Source organism: Oncorhynchus masou, chromosome 12 (genome assembly GCF_036934945.1).
Source record: "Oncorhynchus masou masou isolate Uvic2021 chromosome 12, UVic_Omas_1.1, whole genome shotgun sequence".
NCBI lineage: Eukaryota > Metazoa > Chordata > Actinopteri > Salmoniformes > Salmonidae > Oncorhynchus > Oncorhynchus masou.
Genome location: NC_088223.1, coordinates 85574439 through 85596873, shown reverse-complemented (window position 1 = coordinate 85596873; position 22435 = coordinate 85574439). Strand labels below are relative to the sequence as shown.

The following is a 22435-nucleotide window of genomic DNA, read 5'->3' as shown; positions in this document are numbered from 1 at the left end:
TTGAACGATTTTGTCCCGTCAAATAGGGCCAAGTAGTGGAATAGTGGTGAGTTTTATTTTAATGAGTGTAAGGTTAGTTGGTAGGGCAACTAACCAATCATACTCCAGTACAGTAGGAAGCGGTGTATGCAACACCTTTCAGTTGGTTGCGAACCGACAACAGACATTTGAAGAAGAAGAAGACGCCTGGGTCAAATGATTAAATTCGTTGAACGCATTCAGAATAACTTCCTTTCAGCAATTTTATTGTCTGATTAATTCATTCATTGATGTATCTATTAAAAACACAATAACAATATGACTTTCTAAAAATAGTATTCATGATCCGAATCCTGAGAATACGCCATGATCACGTGATCAAGTTTAGGGAACCGAATTCATCCCAGCTGCTGGCTTTCATGCATCTACTCATCGCTGCCTAGTTAGGCACCTTGCTAGCTTTTGTTACAAAAATCTATAGAAAAAATAATGACTAATTATTTTGCTGTTATCGCAGCAATACTTGATAGAGGATGTAGCCTGTTCACACGTTTTGAGTATTTTTACTATCATTGTTACATTTTTGTCGGGTCCATTTCGTTAACTGGAAAGTGGAAAAGACAAAGAGAAAGGGCTTTCCAATAGCTATAATGGTTTGGGCCTAAAAAGAAGACAAGAGGTAATAAACAACTAACATTAGTTAAAATGTTTACTGTTATATACTAGTTAGCTGTTATGGTAACAATTTATTTGCATTGCAATTTAGCTATTGTGTGTATATGAAAGGTGGCTAGGTTGCCAGTAATATCGAGCAAGTGGTAGTTACTATTAGCGAGCAACAGGATATCTCTAGTTTACGTTGTACGTCGTTAGCCAATGCTAGCAAGCTAATTACCAATCCATTGTCACGTCCCATTGAAAGTTTTCGTACCGTTGACAATGTTATTCAAATGTTAACATTTGTTGACAGAATCGAGTCTTTTTCCGACTTTAAGGGGAAAATATTTATTTTACACTTGTGGTTACTGTAGTTAACTAGTTGATATGTAAGTTTGCATGGAAGCTTGGGACAACTAGCAAGTTGGCTAACGGTATCGTTCATGAGTGTTTTGTCAACTGTCTGAAGCCGCGAGTCAGACATTCAGCGATAATCTCTGGTAATTTTTGTTTGGAAGTCCGTTGAACATGTGATTTAATAAATTCACTCGTTTTATTACAACAAACAAGTTAGACAGGAATGAGTCCGAAGTAAATTAGTATTTTTTGTTGTAATGTTTACAACTAATAAAGTCAATACTTTTCTGTCATTGCAACAAAAAAAAACAATATAAAAATCTATCAAGGCACTCATCAGCCTTTGCCTGTAAAAAAAAAAAAGGATGGAGAACCCTCTCTGCCTAAATGACCCACTCACTGGGTGTTGATACACAAACGAATACATTTTTCTTTGAAGGTATTTTTCTCAGATTTTTATATCAAACCAGACCAATGCATGATGGCATTACATGCATCCCTGGTTTAGTGGTCATGTAGTACTATACTCTTAAAAAAAATGTTTTTGGGGTTTCCCTTTACATGAGCACTGCTGTAACAATAATCATGTGTTTAGTTATACTTTCTTCAATGTGAACCCCAGTGTCTTCGCTTTTGTCCCATTTAATAAAAAAAGCAAAACGGAGCTAAATATAAATTTTTCTCCAATGACTGTTGACTTTCTGGTTCTAGGAAGCCATTTTAAGTGTTACGGTGGGGGAAGGGCAGCCTCAAGTTTTAATAGTTGCTACATAATTACTCATTTCCCTGAGACATGCCCTCTGGTGGCAAGCATAATTCTTGGTACAGTAGACAGTAAGTTTTAATCGTTTTTCTTGTTACAATGTAAATAAGTGGGGCAGTTTTCTGTTTATGAACAAAATGCAATAGATAGTATAGAATAGATGGTGTATAATACAGTATATACATATGAGAAGTAATGTGAGATATGTAAACATTATTAAAGTGGCGTTATTAAAGTGACTAGTGTTCCATTTATTAAAATGGCTACTGATTTCAAGTCTGTAGGAAGGCAGCTGCCTCTGTGCTTGTGATGGCTGTTTAACAATCTGATGGCCTTGAGATAGAAGCTGTTTTTCAATATCTGTGCCTGCTTTGATGCACTTGTACTGACCTCACCTTCTAGATGGGTGAACAGGCTGTGGCTCGGGTGGTTATTGTATGTGATGATATTTTTTACCTTCCTGTGGCATTGGGTGTTGTCGGTGTGTCCTGGAGGGCAGGTAGTTTTCCCCCCGGTGATGCATTGTGCCCTGTGGTTGTGGGTGGTGCAGTTGCCGTACCAGGCGGTGATATAGCCTGACAGGATGCTCTTGATTGTGCACCTGTAAAAGTTAATGAGGGTTTTCGGTGAGAAGCCAAATTTCTTCAGCCTCCTGAGGTTGAAGAGGTGCTATTGCGCCTTCTTCATCACACTGTCTGTGTGCGTGGACCCGTTTTAAGTTTGCTCAGTGGCTCAGTGGTGTCAGCTAACCTAACTGTTTTAAGGCCAAGTGTGAGCCTCTCAAGTGTGCCTTTACAGCTGAGTTATGACAGACATTTTTAGGGTATTGTTTTATCTGGTGGTGAGTGGGCAATCCTTGTTGAGTTTTAACAAATGTCATACCAGCAGATGGTCTGTCAGTGAGTGAATGTAGCCTAAATGTGTTTTTTTTTAAACATTTTGCAAGAATGCACAGGGCAAGTCATCCATCCAAGATAGCAAAAACTTAAATAATATATTGTTATTTTTCTCTCTGCGTTGTTGGGAAGGGCCCGGCCCGTAAGTATGTCACTGTTACATGCTGAACACACCGGCTGTGTTGCTAAAGAATTGTACACATGTTATTCAATCAAGTCTTCCAAACTGCTCGTGCGCGTCAACAAGCATCTTGGCTCTATTTTAGATGCTTCACGTGCTGCTAGTCATATCAAATTTATTTATATAGCCCTTCATACATCAGCTGATATCTCAAAGTGCTGTACAGAAACCCAGCCTAAAACCCCAAACAGCAACCAATGCAGGTGTAGAAGCACGGTGGCTCGGAAAAACTCCCTAGAAAGGCCAGAACCTAGGAAGGTTCTTATGACAAATAAGATAGCAACAGCTAGCTAAATGTCCATTAATGTTTCATGTGTTATGGCCTGTCCCCAAATTAATATAGTTGGTTCAGAGTTTGTTTTGGTATTTCAACCAGCGTGTCCTGATCACGTCTGGTGCGTATAGACAAATTCCACATGCACACATGCAGAGCTGGCTTGGCCATCATATTAGTCTACACCTGTCAGATTCGATTTGATTGCAGTCAAGGGTTGATGAAACTGCAGATTTGGCATACCGGGTGACAGCAAAAAAGCAGCTTCAAACCCCCGTCTCTAAAGTATTCAGACTCGACTATTAGTCAGACTCTTTAAAAAAATATATATATATATATATTCCTACCAAAACCAGCACCTCAACCTAGATGCATTGCTGTGCATAGGGCTTCTTTATTTTTAGTCAGACTAGTTTATATTCATGTACAAATCATTAGGAACACCTGCTCTTTCCATTACAGCATTCACCTGGTTAGTCTGATCCCTTATTGATGTCACTGAAGGGGAGAAGGGCAGTTAAAGAAGGAGTGTTAAGCCTTAAGACAATTGAGACATGGATTGTGTGTTTATGCGATTCAGAGGGTGAATGGGCAAGACAAAATATTTAAGTGGCTTTTGAACGGGTTATTGTAGTTGTTGCCAGGTGTCAAGATATGCAAAATTGTTGGGTTTTTCATGCTCAACCGTTTCTCATGTGCATCAGAAATGGTCCACCACCCAAAGGACATCCAGCTAACTTGACACAACTGTGGGAAGCGTTGTAGTCAACATGTGCCAGCATCCCTGTGGAACGCTTTTGACACATTGTGGAGTCCATGCCTAGAGTAGTTGAGGCTGTTCTGAGGGCAAAAGGGTGGGATGCAACTCAATATTAAGCAGTTGTTTCTAATTATTTACCTTTATTTAACTAGGCAAGTCAGTTAAGAACAAATTCTTATTTTCAATGACGGCCTTGGAACAATGTTTTCTACACTGTGCATTTTACGAACAATCTAGCCTTGTCAATTGGTTTTATGCTGCATACTGTAGGCTAGTCATAGGATAGTAGGTTGAGGCCCTTACATCACCAATGGCAAGCTCTTGGTTAAACTAATAAGCCATCAGCTGCTTCATAAGGGCTTTTCCGGTCACAGCAAAACATATGCTGCTCATTGCTTCATGAGCTCACCAGCCCATGATGCAGCATTTGTTCTTTTGGACTCTGGATACAATAAAGTTGTATGACAGCATATCATGCAAGCTACATCATAAAGTCTAGGCCTACTACTTTATGTTCAAATGTGACATGTTGTCTCTGGCTAGATAAGGCTTGTTTGAGCTGTCTGTTTAGTGAAATAACAAGAACAATCAGAGGTGGGTTTTGTTAAAGGGCAACTTTGCCACGTAACATTTGGGTTGTTATTATGAAGTATTTGATGTCCTACACAGTTTGTGTAATTGTGTGATTTCATGTCTATTGACTGATGAACGATTAGCAAAACTGGAAATGGCTTATCTGTGATGTTTTCAAGTAGGATCCCGGAGGTGACTAATAAAATTAATTATGGCCAGTCGTTTTCAGCTAGCTATCTATCTACACTGCTCAAAAAAATAAAGGGAACACTAAAATAACACATCCTAGATCTGAATGAATGAAATATTCTTATTAAATACTTTTTTCTTTACATAGTTGAATGTGCTGACAACAAAATCACACATTATCAATGGAAATACTGTAAGCACATCCCCCACCGGTGGACGTTGGGCCCTCATGGAGTCTGTTTCTGACCGTTTGAGCAGACACATGCACATTTGTGGCCTGCTGGAGGTCATTTTGCAGGGCTCTGGCAGTGCTCCTCCTGCTCCTCCTTGCACAAAGGCGGAGGTGGCGGTCCTTTTGCTGGGTTGTTGTCCTCCTATGGCCTCCTCCACGTCTCCTGATGTACTGGCCTGTCTCCTGGTAGCGCCTCCATGCTCTGGACACCGCTGACAGACACAGCAAACCTTCTTGCCACAGCTCGCATTGATGTGCCATCCTGGATGAGCTGCACTACCTGAGCCACTTGTGTGGGTTGTAGACGCCGTCACATGCTACCACTAGAGTGAAAGCACCGCCAGCATTCAAAAGTGACCAAAACATCAGCCAGGAAGCATAGGAACTGAGAAGTGGTCTGTGGTCACCACCTGCAGAACCACTCCTTTATTGGGGGTGTCTTGCTAATTGCCTATAATATCCACCTGTTGTCTATTCCATTTGCACAACAGCATGTGAAATTTATTGTCAATCAGTGTTGCTTCCTAAGTGGACAGTTTGATTTCACAGAAGTGTGATTGACTTGGAGTTACATTGTGTAGTTTAAGTGTTCCCTTTATTTTTTTGAGCAGTGTATATAACTTGTCTAGTTTTCTGATCATATTGGAACTCCCTGCTGTATGTTTCTCTGGTTGTCTTTGTCTAATAAGATTTGCTAATATTTTAAATAGATATTCAAAAACCTACAGTCACCTTGCATCTGTAAAAGTTTGAGGGTCTTCTAAAACACATTGCCATGAACTCTCAGCTACATTTAAGACGGCGTTACTTACATAATCGACTTAAAACTAGGATAGCTTTTATCAATATGTTAGTAAGAAAAAGCTTGGCATTATTTGAAGGGTTAAGAATGATCTTACTTCCCCTTTACCATTTTGAAATGGGCCAATCTTATATATTTTTTAAATCCATTGGATGTATAAGCATATTTATATTTACCATTATATTTAACCAGGAAGGGCTCGTTGAGATTTGAAATTTCTTTTTCAAGAGCGTCCTGGACAAGATAGGCAGCACCAAGTCATTACACAATTACAGATGAACAACATGAAAAACTACAGGTCATTGAGTAAAAAAACATTAAATACACAAGAGTATAAAAAAAATCATAACAGCAAATTAAGAACATTGACAGGTCAGGGAATCAGCCTCAACCCTTCATCAATGATTTTAAAAACAATCGGGACAAGTTCTTCCAGTTTAAAAGTATTTATTAAGGCGTTCCAAGCCAATGGCGCAGAGTACATAAAAACCCTTTTACCAAATTCTGTTCGGACATAATGGAACAGTTAGCAGGATAAAGTCCTACGAACAATTGACTCGCCCAAACTGCTTCTGACTGTCCACCTTAAGTTTTATATTTAAAGCATTGGAAATAGTATTTCCCAAGCTGTGTTAATGGATTTGCTCAAGTCATTAATGTCCACTTAGGCCTAGTGTTTCCATTCGGAGAGTGGCACACATCCTGCTGCGCACAGTTGAGTGGTATCCTCAGATTTCAGCTGTTGTCGTCTCTAACGGTTTTCCAGGAATTTCATTTTCAGGCTGCCTTGGCTTGACAATGAGCAATGGAGTGGGCAAAAACAAACAGAACTGGGATCAGGCTAAAGTTGACTAGGTGTCAGCTATAGACCCTTTTCACGTACACGAGACACAGATGCAAGTGATTCTTGGCGGCAGTAAGAAGGCGGCAGGTAGCCTAGCGTTTAAGAGCGTTGGGCAAGTAACTCTAACGTTGCTGGTTTGAATCCCCGAACTGACTAGGTGAAAAATCCGATGTGCCCTTGAGCAAGGCACTCAACCCTAATTGCTCCTCTTAAGTCGCTCTGGATAGGAGAGTCGGCTAAATGACTAAAATGTCAAATATAAAGCAATCGCCATTTGTGCCCATTCAACAGCCTAGATTTACATTTTTTGATACTTCGAAACAAAATAACTTTTTGGGGTTCTCATACACTTACAATTATGTTTTGATTCTTGCTTGAATGTCGCTAAGATTATATTTGGTTCTGATCTTTGCAAAATAACTGTTTTGGATGCAGCAGCAGTTAGCTAGTATGCTAACGCTCACTGATCCAGGCTGTAGCGAAAGCTAGCCAAAGAGCCATTTTATTGGTTGAAGTGTTTTTTAAAAGTATAATGCGGTTGATTTGCAATGTTGACACAAACCTATTAAGCAGGACATTCATAAGAGCCTTAAAATCCAATTATAATCCCAAATTAGTTTGAAATGCACTCATACGTAGAAGCTTTCAAATCTCAATGAGCCCTTCTAGAATCGGCTTCCTATTTCGCAACAAAGCTTCCTTCACTTGTGCTGCCAAACATACCCTCGTAAAACTGACCATCCTACCGATCCCTAACTTCATCATCTATAAAATAGCCTCCAACACTCTACTCAATAAACTGGATGTAGTCTATCACAGTGCCATCTGTTTTGTCACCAAAGCCCCATATACTGCGACCTGTACGCTCTCGTTGGCTGGCCCTCGCTTCATACTCGTTGCCAAACCCACTGGCTACAGGTTATCTACAAGTCTCTGCCTTAAATTTGTTGCCTTAAAACCTGTTGTGACTAGGGGGCAGTATTTTCATTTTTGTGAAGAAAAATGTTCCCGTTTTAAACGGGATATTTTGTCAGGACAAGATGCTAGAATATGCATATAATAGACAGCTTAGGATAGAAAACACTCTAAAGTTTCCAAAACTGTAAAAATATTGTCTGTGAGTATAACAGAACTGATGTTGCAGGTGAAAGCCTGAGAATAATCCAATCCGGAAGTGTCTCCTGTTTTGAAAGCGCTGCGTTCCAATGAGTCACTATTGAGCAGTGAATTGGCTATCAACCAGATTACTCTTTCTCCGTATTCCCGAAGGTGTCTACAGCATTGTGACGTAGTTTTACTTATTTATGTTGAAGAATACCCGTAAGTGGCTACATTGCGCAAGTGGTCACCTGATGCTCCCAGAGAGATTCTCGTGTAAAATACAGAGGTAGCCATTACTCTAATCGGTCCTACTGAAAAACCAATTGTCCCGATGGATATATTATCGAATAGATATTTGAAAAACACCTTGAGGATTGATTATAAACAACGTTTGCTATGTTTCTGTTGGTATTATGGAGCTAATTTGGAATATTTTTCGTGACTGCAATTTCCGGGTGATTTCTCAGCCAAACGTGAAGAACAAACGGAGCTATTTCGCCTACAAAAATAATATTTTTGGAAAAAAGGAACATTTGCTATCTAACTGGGAGTCTCGTGAGTGAAAACATCCGAAGCTCATCAAAGGTAAACAATTTAATTTGATTGCTTTTCTGATTTCCGTGACAAAGTTACCTGCTGCTAGCTGGACATAATGCTATGCTAGGCTATTGATAAATTTACACATGCTTGTCTAGCTTTGGTTGTAAAGCATATTTTGAAAATCTGAGATGATCGGGTGATTAATAAAAGGCTAAGCTGTGTCTCAATATATTTCATTAGTGATTTTCATGAATAGGAATATTTTCTAGGGATATTTATGTCCATTGCGTTATGCTAATTAGTGTCAGGCGATGATTACACTCCCGCATGCGGGATGGGGAGTCACTAGAGGTTTTAACTCTCTTATTTTGACCTTATTTGCACTCACTGTATATAGACTTTGTTTTTTCTTTTTCTCTACTGTATTATTGACTATGTTTTGTTCATTCCACGTGTATCTCTGTGTTGTTGTGTGTGTCGAACTGCTATGCTTTATCTTGGCCAGGTCGCAGTTGCAAATGAGAACTTGTTCTCAACTAGCTTACCTGGTTAAATAAAGGTGAAACATTTTTTATTTTTTACACTTCTGGATTTTAGGCCTTTGTTGTCATATTGCTGATAAAAAGTGTCTGTCTTGGAAATGCCTGAAGTGGGTTTTGAGCAGGGCTGACCCATCTACTAGTAGATAATGGGCCCTACTTTAAACATTGCTGCTAGTTTACCCAGTGCTCCAGGGCATAGTGGGGGAGGGAGTTTGTTGATGGGAAAACAGACTTTGGTTGGCTTTGGCATCCTCAGTCATGACATCACAAAGAGGTGAGGCTCAATGGCATAACATATCCTTCTATGGAACTAAATGGACTGTTCCATTTTCCAGGAAGAGGTTGCTGTTCTCTTAACTGTTGACACTTTCCATATTTTTCCTCCTAAAGTGTAGGCTAAGACATTCACTAACGTGATTGTTCCACTATTTTAGACCCAGGCGTATGTTTTGCTCCTGTCTATTCATCTTCCTTTGATTGTCTTTTTACTCTTATTGATTTTGTTTAGATTAGATGAATTAGTTTAGAAGGGCTGTTTTTTTCTCTTCTGGTCTACTGCTGGGCTTGTGATGTAAAGGCACACTTGATGATCTTGTCCTAGCACAGTGATAGGCATGTCATTCCATCTTGTAAGAATTATTCTCTGTTAAAATTATTTCCTTAATTAACACTTACAAAGACCCGTAACCTCTTGTCAGTACTATTTTGCGTTACTGCATTAAAACTCATTTATCCCAATTTTATATATATGTATATATATATCTCAAACACCTACAGGAGTGTATGACACATTGTGCACTCATGCAGGCAACCCCCCATCTCTCTCACACACAGAGCCTCCTTTCAACTTCACCTATTGTCCCCTGCCTTTGGCACACCCGCTGTTCGGCAGGGTGGTATCTCCCGTGAACTAGCAGTAACCTCCCTCTCCCTGAGTCAGATTTATCTCTACTCCAAGGAATTACTGTAATGTCCGCTGTAGATCAGGAAACCCAGTTTTGAGAACGTCTCCTCGTTAAAGGAATACTACCAGAGAGCAGACTGGCAGAGCATGACAACACTTCTGAATCCCCCGGAGTTTCACTGAATCCCCTTTCTAATGTTTCAGTGGTTTGCGCCCTGTTGCTTCTGTCAGGGTAAGCAACACAACTGGTTGGTTTCTCTTGTTGGTTTTCCATCTACATTTCCTGTGAAGAGAGTTTGTCTAGCTGTTGTGCAAGTCAGACTGTCACCAAACTTCATTATCAAATTGTGATAGTTGGCGATATGAAGGGTGGAATTGTCAGTTTCTCAAAGAAGCATGGCCCTAAACTCATGGTCTTCAGACACCTGTTAGTGTATCGGTTTGTCATATAGAAGTGAGTTCAGGAAGCCTTATTACCAGTACAGTAGGTATTCTACCCCCCCAAGTTAATATTTCAACCCAACTCGACCTGGATTTTGCATGCTCAAGTAATGTATACAGTTAGCTACTGAGGTTGGTATGAAAGCATTTTGCTTGGCCTCTTCAAATTCCTATCTAAATTGGGGGACAACACATGGTTGTGTATTTGGCAATGTATTGTAGGATTTTGTGAAAAATGTATTTTACCATTGTTGTTTTTATGGGTAGCCTAATTGTGGCACTGGTTTTTGTAGCCTTGCCATCAATCCATTCCTTTCTACTAATTTGTTTGGTAGCACAGCTTTTTTTAATTTTTTTAATCAGTACTAAAATATGAGTATAATAAGGAACCTTTTCAAGGTAACACATTCGGGCAGGTATAGTCTTTCATGTTTGGTAGCAGTATTAGTAATATATACTGAACAAAAATATAAGCACAATATGCAACAATTTCAAAGATTTTGCTGTGTTACAGTTCATATAAGGAAATCAGTCAATTGAAATGATTTCATTTTGCCCTAATCTTCACATGACTAGGAACAGGAAGGTAGATATAAAACCAGTCAGTATCTGGTGTAACCACAATTTACCTTATGTAGGGAGACTCATCTCTGTCGCATAGAGTTGATCAGGCTTTTGATTGTGGCCTGTGGAATGTTGTCCAACTCCTCTTCAATGGCTGTGCGAAGTTGCTGGATATTGGCAGGAACTGGAACACGCTGTTGTAAATGTTGAGCTTGAACACCCCAAACATGCTCAATGGGTGTAATGTCTGAGTATGCAGGCCATGGGAGAACTGGGACATTTTCAGCTTCCAGGAATTGTGTACAGAACCAGAATTGTGACATGGTCCCGTGCGTTATCATGGTGAAACATGAGGTGATGGCGGCAGATGAAGGGCACGAAAATGGGCCTCAGGATCTTGCTACGGTATCTCTGTGCATTCATATTGCCATCGATAAAATAAAATGTTCGTTGTCTCTAGCTTTTGCCTGCCCATACCATAACCCCACCGCCACCATGGGGCACTCTGTTCATAACGTTGACATCAGAAAACTGCTCACCCACACGATGCCATACATGTGGTCTGCGATTGTTAGGCCGGTTGGATGTACTGCCAAATCATCTAAAACCATGTTGGAGGCGGCTTATGGTAGAGAAATTAACATTAAATTCTCTGGCAACAGCTCCGTTGGACATTCCTGCAGTCAGCATCCCAATTGCACACTCCCTCAACTTGAGACATCTGTGGTGTTGTGTGACAAAACGGAACATTTTAAAGTAGCCTTTTATTGTCCCCAGCACAAGGTGCACCTGTGTAATGATCATGCTGTTTAATCAGCTTCTTGATATGCTACACCTGTCAGGTGGATGGAATATATTGGCAAAGGAGAAATGCTCACCAACGGGGATGTAAACACGTGTGCCTGTAATTTGAGAGAAAAAAGCTTTTTGTGCTTATGGAAAATTTCTGGGATGTTTTATTTCAACCCATGAGACATGGGACCAACACTTTACATGTTGCGTTTTGTATTTTTGTTCAGTATAGATCAGATTAAGCTGGTCCATGTATTGCTACAGTGTGTTGTTTAGTGGAGGCGGCTGAGGGGAGGACGGCTCATAATAATGGCTGGAATGGAGTCAACGGACTGTTATCAACCACATGGAAACCATGTTTTTGATGTGCTTTACCATTCCATTGACTCCATTCCAGCCATTACTATGAGCTGTCCTCCCCTCAGCAGCCTCTACTGGCCCAGTTTCAATTTAAAGGAAAAATCCACTCAAACTATATTTCTGTTTTTGTTTCATTGTTGATACGGTCCCAAAGTGTTTGGCATGTCAACAGTGAGGTTTTTAAGATATTAGACTTTCAAGAAGCGAAGTGTCACTTGCCACATCATCATGAGGCGGCAAGTAACACTGCTTTTTGAAAGTCCAATATCTTAACTTGACAACTGACATGCTAAACATAAGTCAAAGTTAATTGTAAGGCCTCATTCTAGTGTCATGTATTTTAATGGCTTGTTGATTACCGGTATTTAATTTATTTTTTTATTTAATCTTTAACTAGGCAAGTCAGTTAAGAAAAAATGACGGCCTACCAAAAGGCATCCTGCGGGGATGGGGGCTGGGATTAAACACACATCACGACGAGAGACACCACAACACTACGTAGAGACCTAAGACAACAACAGCATGGCAGCAGCACAAAACATGGTACAAACATTATTGGGAACAGAAAAAGGCAAGAAGCTAGAGACAACAATCCATCACGTGAAGCAGCTACGACTGTCATTAAGAGTGTCCATGATTTTAGTCTTTGAATGAAGAGATTGAGATAAAACTGTCTAGTTTGAGTGTTTGTTGCAGCTTGTTCCAGTCGCTATCTGCAGTGAACTGAAGAGGAGCGACCCAGGGATGTGCTTTGGGGACCTTTAACAGAATGTGACTGGCAGAACGGGTGTTGTATGTGGAGGATGAGGGCTGCAGTAGATATCTCAGATCTGGAGGAGTGAGGCCTAAGAGGGTTTTATAAACAACCACTGGGACTTGCGACTGGTATACAGAGATGACCAGTTTACAGAGGAGTATAGAGTTCAGTGATGTGTCCTATAAGGAGCATTGATGGCAAATCTGATGGCCAAATGGTAAAGAACATCTAGCCGCTCGAGAGCACCCTGACCTGCCGATCTATAAATTACATATCTGTAATCGAACATGGGTAGGATGGTCATCTAAATCAGGGTTAGTTTGACAGCTGGGGTGAATGAGGAGTGATCACGATAGAGGAAACCAAGTCTAGATTTAACCTTAGCCTGCAGCTTTGATATGTGCTGAGATAAGGACAGTGTACCATCTAGCCATACTCCCAAGTACCTTTATGAGGTGACTACCTCAGGCTCTAAACCCTCAGAGGTAGTAATCAGACCTGTGATTACTACCTCTGGGGGGCATTCTTCTTACCAAACCACATGATCATTGTTTTGGAGGTGTCCAGAACAAGGTTAAGGCCAGAGAAAGCTTGTGGGACACGTTTAACACAAAATCTGTGGAGGGGCCAGCTGAGTATGAGACTGTATCTGCATATAAACGGATGAGAGCTTCCTACTGCCTGAGCTATGTTGTTGATGTAAATTGAGACGAGCTTGGGGCATAGGATTGAGCCTTGGGGTACTTAGCCGGCACACAGGAATGCACAGGTGCCATTGAAACCCGTAGTAGGGTTGTTAATGCTCTCCAGATAATTTTCTTTAAGCCCCCACTTGCCTCAAAATATACAGCAGGTCATTTAAATGGGATGAATATTGAGGGGAGCTTTTACTGAGGGCCAGGACATTTGTATATCTGATCAGTCAGCTTTGTCCCACTGAGTAAATGAGTAGTATGCGTCTATAAATACTAATGACAGTATTCCCTCATCATTTTCTGAATCCTTTTAGTTAGGCAACACCTGCTCCTTATCTGAAGGTCTTTGGGAAAACGTTGGTAGGTTTTTATTTACCGTGCTCCCCATTATTCGGACCATACGCTAAAAGGCCACATGATGGGGTCGAATGTGTTGATGATACTGAATGGTATACATTTTGTTTTAATGGTGGCCATTGTAAAGAAGCAGTTTAATGACTGTACCAGTTCTGACTTTTGACACTTCCCGTTCCTGACATGTATGGTTAATGGAAGGTATAAAACCATCTGCTTTCAATGATGACTCAACCCTGTAGCGTATAGTGTATTGAGCAGTCAGGGAATTGCCATAGGCCTTATGTAGCCTAGTCTAACCAGGAAACAGTTCAACAGCACACGTGCTGTGTTTTTAGTGGAGTTGGGGGACAGGGTAATCTTACTGTCATCACTCCTTAAATCATTGTTCTTCTCTTCACTGCAACAGAGAGGCCAGGGTAGGCCTGCGTATGTCAAAGTGTGGGCATATTTTTGGGAAACTACAAACGAACCTTAAAGTTAACTTCATGGAGATCTCTAATGGATCCCACTTTTCAGGTGATGCCTGCCACACCTTATCTCTCGTAGAAGGATTTTTTTTAAACCACAATAATAGAACTCAGGATTAGAATGTGTACATGTTTTCCCTGGGATTCTTGCAGTGATGATTTACCAGCCGTTAGTAGAAATTATGTTGATGGTCCTGCTGGCAGAATGTCTTTTGGCCACATACATTGTACATTATTATTTTTTTCATTTAGCAGATGCTCCTATCCAAAGCGATTAGGGTTAAGTGCCTTGCTCAAGGGCACATCAACAGATTTTTCACCTAGTCAGCTCAGGAATTCGAACAAGACACCTTTCGCTTACTGGCCCAATGCTCTTAACCGCAAGGCTACCTGCTGCGTATAATGGCCAAAAGCTTGTTTTCACATGCCATCAGAAATATTATCTACTGTACTGCTATAGATGAAGACATATGACGAACAACATGAAATTATGATTTGTTGTATATTTTTATTGGCTTGATATATTGGAGGGTGGGTTATGTACTGTAGAAAATTGAAGTGGGTAGTTAAGAAAGCCTAGCTGTTCAAATGCTAATTTCATTCATTCTATTGACTTAACTGTGTTATCTCTGTCCCACAGTTGTTCCAACATATACCATAACAAATGGTATCCTTTTGATCACCATGAATCATTGTAATAACTCTATAGACTTGTTTAGATGTTCTAGTCCCCTTTTAAGCCATTTGGAACATGCCCTTCCCCTAAGTTGTGTCAGTATTTCTTTGTGTACTCTGCAGTGTCACTTGGTGTTTTTTCATGTAGACAGAAGTATTTGGAAGCTGCCATTTTCTCTTCTCCACGCTTAGTGACTGTGTCTCTGTTGTTAGCAACATGAACCGTGAAGACCGGAATGTGCTCCGTATGAAAGAAAGAGAAAGGCGAAATCAAGAAATCCAGCAGGGAGGAGAGGCCTTTCCAGCTCACTCCCCTCTCTTTCCTGAACCTTATAAAGTTGTAAGTTTATTTTGTTATTCATTTTGTTTTGCTTCTGTCATTTAGTTAACTATTGGAGTTCAGACTTTTGTTTCTCCTATAGTCTAAGTATTCGCTTTATTCTATGATTGATTTGCAGGATTCATTGATTGATAACTCTTTTTAAAACAGAGAAGACCCTACTTGTTTTTAATATCTGAACAGTGGCAGGGAGAGAGTGAGGTAAGTGCATTGTTTAGGGGAACTGCATCAGCTGCAGGTAATGTGGGCCCAGGGCTGTTGCTTGCTGCTCAGGGGGAATTTAAGGCCCAGCCCTCGCTGGCTGAGGTGTCCAGCCCTCGCTGGCTGAGGTGTCCAGCCCTCGCTGGCTGAGGTGTCCAGCCCTCGCTGGCTGAGGTGTCCAGCCCTCGCTGGCTGAGGTGTCCAGCCCTCGCTGGCTGAGGTGTCCAGCCCTCGCTGGCTGAGGTGTCCAGCCCTCGCTGGCTGAGGTGTCCTGCCCTCGCTGGCTGAGGCCCTTTTTAGTTCGTCTTTCCTTCCTTACTCCTCCTCACAAAAGAGCCTGAGGTAACTGCATAACCCCCTAGCCCCTTTTGTCCCATCAAATTGCTAGGTAATTGTGGGCAATAAACAGTCCACATGTAAAGGGGACCTGCATACTGATAACTGTAGGATGCGTGTATGGCACAGTGCCCTATCATATCGCGGTTCAGTAGTAGACCAAACACTTATTGATGTTGATGCTTACCAGGCCTCTGTAGTCAACTAAACCACTGGTTCCCAACCTTTTTAGGTTACTGTACCACCAACTTAATTTTGTTCTGTCCATAGTACCCCTGAAGAACCCCCCCCCCCCCATGTGCATTTTGACCAGTAAGCCTATTGGCTTGATGATGATTCTTCTCAAGTATCTCCAGGGGACCTAGTACCCCTGGTTGGGAACCACTGAACTAAACAACAGTAAAGTTGGTTTAGGGATGCACGTTCACCATGAGCACTGATGTGGGCCAGAGCTCTCAACCCGCCAACTCTATTATTTCAGCCTCTGGCTGAGTCTAATCTTTGCCACTAACCAGATTTAAACAGAGATTAGTGGCTCCTCTCTTAGCTAGAGGACCCATGAAGGACGGCTTGGAATGCATCCTGACAGGTAGCAAATGGAAAGGTGAGTCCTACCTGGAAAGCCAAGTCTTTTGCCTCCACATAGTGAAAGGTAAGCAGCTGATTTGCCGATTTTAAGAATAGGACCCAGGGAAGTGGCTCTCCCACCGTCATCCGTAGACAACCATGGCAGCCGTGTTGTGTTCAGCAGTTTTTATAGCCCCAGGTTCACTGTTTACCCATGCCGTTACAAAATGAGGCATGTAATATAGAAATGGGAAACATCAACTGGCTAACTTAAACTCCCATCTTCTCATCTGGGCAGTAGAATGCCACTTTGTGGTATTTTCTAGAGAGTTAAGTGACATGAGTCGTGACCAGTAGTATTCATGGTCAAGTAAAATTAGTTTACTTTGTCCTCCTAAATTCCATGGCTCTTACTTTAAAGATCCATTTAACAAAGCTGCCACTGAAGTTTTACATTTTACATTTTTACACTGCTAGAACAGATGCAGCTCAGCGTTCCCCAGTCAGAAGAAAAATGCTGATCTTAAATGTCATTGTAGAATGACTTTAGGCCTGTTGCTTTTCTCTTTGAAGTATATTGCTCTCTGATGATATCATTTTTGAAGTGATCTCCTGAGCACTTTGTAAATGTCTTTTTAAAACTGGTGCATGAATTGTAAAAGAAAAGGTTAGATGTGACCTTTTTTGCTTTTTTGTTTGCTACCAAAAGCCCTTCTATTAAAGTGTAGGCCTTGCATGGTGGCACACTTAAGCATTGTACACAAACAACATATTGCAAGGCAACCCCCAATCACTAGTGTGAATGGGATCTTTTCTCCTTTCCTCACAAGTGCTGTCTTCCCATCCATGTCAGACAAGCTCTGTGTAGCACGTGTTCTTACATTTCCTGTTACAGATATTGGCTTTTTTCTCACCCCGCAGCTTGTATGTGTCAGAAAGAATTGGTTTGGGGCCCCCATATGAAATTGGAAATGCGCCACACTCTGTGGTTTACCTCTTGTCATCTGTAGTGGGAGTGATTGATTAACCTCTAGTGTAGCCATGGAAAGGCCTTATCTCTCTATGCAGATGGACCCCAATGGTCGTGAGGCGACTGAATAAGCCAATCATCCCTTGTTTGATTAGTTGATAGGGCTCTCTTCAATATTGATGAAACAGGATCTCTTGCCTCAAAAGAAAAAAAAGGGTTATTCGTAATTAGTTTTGCCACAATAAATACGTTTGGGTAGCATATTTCATTCATGTGCAGTGCCTTCGGGAAGTATTCAGACCCCTTGACTTTTTCCACATTTTGTTAAAGCCTTATTCTAAAATGGATTAAATAAAAATAAATCCTCAGCAATCTTCACACATCCCTCTTAATGACAAAGCAAAAACAGTTTATTAGAAATGTTTGCAAATGTATTAAAAATAAAAAACAGATGCTTTATTTGCATAACTATTCAGACCCTTTGAATGAGACTCAAAATTGAGCTCTGGTGCACCCTGTTTCCATTGATCATCAAATCAAATGTATTTATATAGCCTTACATCTTTGCAATGTTTCTTGATTGGAGTCCCAGATCTGGGGAAGGGTACCAAAAAATGTCTGCAGTATTGAAGGTCCCCAAGAACACAGTGGCCTCCATTCTTAAATGGAAGAAGTTTGGAACCACCAAGACACTTCCTAGAGCTGAGCAGTCTGGGGAGAAGGGCCTTAGTGAGAGGTGACCAAGAACCTGATGGTCACTCTGACAGAGCTCTAGAGTTCCTCTGCAGAGATTGGAGAACCTTCCAGAAGGACAACCATCTCTCCTGCACTCCACCAATGAGGCCTTTATGGTAGTGGCCAGACGAAAGCCATTCTTCAGTAAAAAGGCAACTGACAGCCCGCTTGGAGTTTGCCAAAAGGCACCGTAAGACTTGAAGACCATGAGAAACAAGATTCTCTGGTCTGATGAAACCAACATTGAACTATTTGGCCTGAATGCCAAGCGTCACGTCTGGAGGAAACCTGACACCATCCCTACGGTGGAGCATGGTGGTGGCAGCATCATGTTGTGGGGATGTTTTTCAGCAGCAGGGAGGCAAAGATGAACGAAGCAAGATCCTTGGTGATAACCTGCTCCAGAGCGCACAATATCTGACTGGGGCGAAGTTTCACCTTTCAACAGAACAATGACCCTAAGCACACAGCCAAGGCAACTCAGGAGAGGCTTCGGGACAAGCCTCAATGTCTTTGAGCGGCCCAGCCAGAACTCAAACTTGACCCGGTCGAACGTCTCTGAAGAGACCTGAAAATAGCTGTGGAGCAACACTCCCCATCCAACTTGACAGAGCTGGAGAGGATCTTCAGAGAAGAATAGGAGACACTTGCCAAATACAGGTGTGCCAAGCTTATAGTGTCATACCCAAAAAGCCTCGTGGCTATAATCGCTGCCAAAGGTACTTCAACAAAGTACTGAGTAAGGGTCTGAATACTTAGGTAAATGTGATATTTTTATATAAATTTGCAAAAAAATGCCTAAACCTGTTTTTGCTTTGTCATTATTGGGTGTGTGTAGCTTGATGAGGGGAAACAACAAATTAATACATTTTAGAATAATGCTGTAATCTAACAAAATGTGGAAAAGTCAAAGGGTCTGAATACTTTCCAAAGGCACTGTATTTGACTACGTAAATTAATTCAAGGCCTTAACTGCTGTCCTGAAGGTGATCCTCTCTCTTTCTCTCTCTGTTTTTGTCTGTGCAGTCCAGCAAAGAAGATAAACTGTCCAGTCGTATCCAGAGTATGCTTGGAAACTACGACGAGATGAAGGAACCTATCGGAGACACAATTCCAAAACTCGGTGGCAAACCCTCAGGCTCATCCTCCGAGGAGAAGTCGGGCCAGTCTCTATTTGGGGAGCAGCGAGGCAGTGGCCAGAACAGTAAATGGACTCCAGTAGGCCCAGCGGCCAGCACCTCGTCCTCCCAGTCCTCCAAGAGATCCAGCCTCCAGGGCAGCCACAGCGGTAGCAGGAGTAGCCAAAGACACGAGCGGGAACACAAGAAGTCCAGTAAGCATGGCTCAGAACACTCCAAGTCCCACACGTCCAGCCCAGCCAAGGGCTCCCTGAGCTCCAGTCACTCCCGTTCACTGGGCGCTGAGCACCACGGCAAAGAGCGCTACCGCTCCAAGTCACCGCGCGAGCGCGAGGCCAACTGGGACTCCCCATCGCGTGTGCACACGTCCTTCCCCAGCGGCTCGCACTCCAGCCAGGCCTTCCCCCCTTCGCTTATGTCCAAGCCCAGCTCCATGCTACAGAAGCCCACAGCCTATGTGCGCCCCATGGATGGCCAGGAGACTGTGGAGCCCAAGACCTCGTCAGAGATGTACAGCGGCCAGTCCCACAGCAGCACCATGGGGGAGATGAAGTCTAACGGCAAGGCCTCGCTCTCCAAGCTCAAGATCCCCTCGCAGCCTGTTGAGGTAAAACCACAGAACTAGACTGAGTAGAACATTCTACAGAATAAAACTTGTTTCATTACAATGTAATTATGTTAGCATGCCACATAATCATTTACAAGATGAAAGATGACACACTAACAGTTGTTTTACAAGCCATTTTTAAAAAACTTTTCTTACAGTGGTATGATCTTTGTTATTTTTAGGGTCCCATGACTGGGGATGCTAATTGTGTTGATGAGATTTTAAAGGTAGGTATGTTTTTCAGATGATAACATGTATTGTAAGAAATGCAAGTTTTTCTTTTCACCCAAGTCATTAAGGTATTCACTTTTACCTTTTCTATTTTTACCTCCAGGAAATGACTCAGTCCTGGCCCCCTCCTTTGACAGCCATCCACACCCCCTGTAAAACGGAGCCTTCAAAGTTTTCATTCCCTTCCAAGGTCAGACTGCAGAGCAGGCCTTAGTGACGTACAGAGGTTGAGGATTATTCAAATATGAGAATTTCCATCTCTTGCAAAAATCTGAATTCAGCCGGCACTATTTTTGACCTTGTCATTGGTACAATAAGTCAAATAAATTTTTTCATGGATTTCTTTTGGGCGAGGGGGGGTGTATATTGGAATGCTCTATATATAAATGGTAAATAGTTTAACACTATAGCACAATCAATAAACAGCTGTTTTGTAATATAATTGAGCAGTGTAGTTTATTTGACTTATAATGTCTCTGTATAATCTAAACATTTCTTGACCATGTCTCACATTTAGGACACTCAGCATGCAAGTTTTCCAGGTGCACACAGTAAGTATTGCTCAGGACTTTACATACAAGATAAGTCTCTCGCATCTTGAACCTCTGGATACAGGTTGATTTCACCATTGTCGTAATGCTCAAGAGTTCTCATCTCACCCTTCCTCACCTCCAGAGAGACAAACCAAAACGTCGAGCAGCCACCAGTCCAAGGCAGCACCATGCGACGGGGATCAGGCCAAGTGAGTGTCCCTCCCCTTCTCCCTGAACATTATGGTTAGCTGCTTAATGATCCAGACAGGTGACAGTTTCTCCCTCCAAGCACTTTGTCTTTTCATGCCTTTGACATAGACTCGCAAGCATTGAGGGACACAGAATAGGAGCTTTATTGCTTATTTCTCCCAATAGTTGTTTGTGTGATAAAGAAGCCATACTTGGTGTTAATGTGTAACATACACGGCCTTGTAATGTTCCAGTAATGTTCTGCTGGAAGATGACCTGAAGCTCAGCAGTGATGAGGACAGTGATGGAGAACATGACTCGGCCAAAAACGCTTCCAGAAACGCATCGGCAAGGTAGTGGCTTCTCAGACTGAGACCCATTGGAGCTCACATTGTTGATATGATTCTCCCCACTCAGAACTTAAAAGAAATGCTAGAAGAATAGCTAACTATTTTAATGTGTAACTACTAACGGATGATGCCTTCACAAGAACAGCCCCAGCTTGCTGTCCACTAACTAACTGCGTGTCTCTGTCCCACAGTAACAACAGTAATAACAGCGAAGGAGCAGAGCACTCGCGGGACGACTCGAGCAGTCACAGTGGCTCAGAGAGCAGCTCTGGATCAGACAGTGAGAGCGAGAGCAGTTCCACGGACAGCGAGGCCAATGAGCCACCTCGCCCTGCATCACCAGAGGTAGGCCTGCTCAGACCCTTAACTACTCTCTTCCCTTTGACCTATCATTATTAATAACCAATGACAATTGTTCCTGCTCAGTACAATTATCTTCTTGCAGCTGACCTGTTGAGGAGTGCAGAATATGCTTTTGTAGATCCCAGTCTTATCTCCACACTTCTCCTCACAGCCTGAACCAGCCACCGCCAATAAATGGCAGTTGGACAACTGGTTCAAGAAAGCTAAGCAGTTCTCTCCGGCCTCCCCAGTGGACAATAATGTACCTACCAAGTACAAAAAGGAGGGGCGGGACCAGAGCTCAGGCCGGGGATACAGCGGGCAGGGAGGGTCTAAGGACTCAGGGGTGCCCACACCTAGCAGAGACCTGAGAGCAGCACAGAAGGGTTCCGAGAGCGGCCGTGGCCGGCAGAAATCCCCGGCTCAGAGCGAGGGTGGTGCAGGCCAGCGCAGGACAGTGGGTAAAAAACAGCCCAAAAAGTCTGAGAAGCCCCCTGTGGTGGAGGAGCCTAAAGGAGGGCTAAGGGTGGAGAGTGAACCTGCTCCAGAGATCCCTCCCCATCGGCCCAAAGCCGCCACTAAAGGCTCCCGCAAACCCAACATCAAGAAGGAGCCCAAGTCCTCACCCAGACCGGCTGTTGACAAGCGCAAGAGCAAGGCGCCCATCAAGAAGTCCAGGAAGTTTGTGGACACGGACTCTTCCTCCTCAGAATCGGAGGAGAACGACAGCATTCCCTCGTTGTCGCAGACCCCCAAGTACACAGAGAGCATCAGGACTCCAGTGTGTGTGTTCTCGCCTATGGAAGAGAAAGAGCTGCTCTCTCCTCTCAGCGACCCAGACGACCGCTTCCCCGTCAGGCAGCAGCAGGGGCTCATGGTGAAGATTGACCTGACCCTGCTCTCCCGTGTCCCTGGACGGCCTTACAAAGACCTAGTAGAGCCCAAAGTAGAGAGGGACTGCTCCGTGGACAGAGACAGCAAGGACTTCCAGAAGCTGCCCTCTGAGAGGATCTCCAGTAAGGGCAAGAGGAAACACAAGGTATGTCCTGCCACAGCACACTGCTATTCATGTCATATTTTGACTTGACTTTGGTTTACTATGCAAATTGGTGAAAAAGATTGCTATGACAGGGTACGTTAAGCTTGAATGTCAATTACTTTTGGCTGTCTTTCTGCAGTTTATAAGCTGCAGT

General features: G+C 42.5%; 1 protein-coding gene across 8 annotated transcripts in view; it reads left to right on the top strand.

Annotated features, from left to right (window-relative positions):
• Positions 1-373: 373 nt before the first annotated feature.
• The window catches only part of LOC135550975 (AF4/FMR2 family member 4-like), a 28197-nt gene continuing 6135 nt past the window's right edge, over positions 374-22435 (top strand). The window contains exons 1-11 of one of the 8 annotated variants that reach the window (XM_064982296.1): positions 374-658; positions 12149-12294; positions 14916-15042; positions 18878-19597; positions 19780-19824; positions 19932-20018; positions 20346-20379; positions 20504-20570; positions 20805-20903; positions 21092-21245; positions 21415-22281. In XM_064982296.1, coding sequence (XP_064838368.1) covers positions 14920-15042; positions 18878-19597; positions 19780-19824; positions 19932-20018; positions 20346-20379; positions 20504-20570; positions 20805-20903; positions 21092-21245; positions 21415-22281 — 2196 coding nt within the window. In that variant the 5' untranslated portion in view covers positions 374-658; positions 12149-12294; positions 14916-14919. Of the gene's footprint in view, positions 659-8075; positions 8194-9624; positions 9827-12148; positions 12295-14894; positions 15043-18877; positions 19598-19779; positions 19825-19931; positions 20019-20345; positions 20380-20503; positions 20571-20804; positions 20904-21091; positions 21246-21414; positions 22282-22435 lie in introns of those variants that run through there. The other 7 variants (XM_064982298.1, XM_064982295.1, XM_064982294.1 and 4 more) reach the window with 7 other exon arrangements.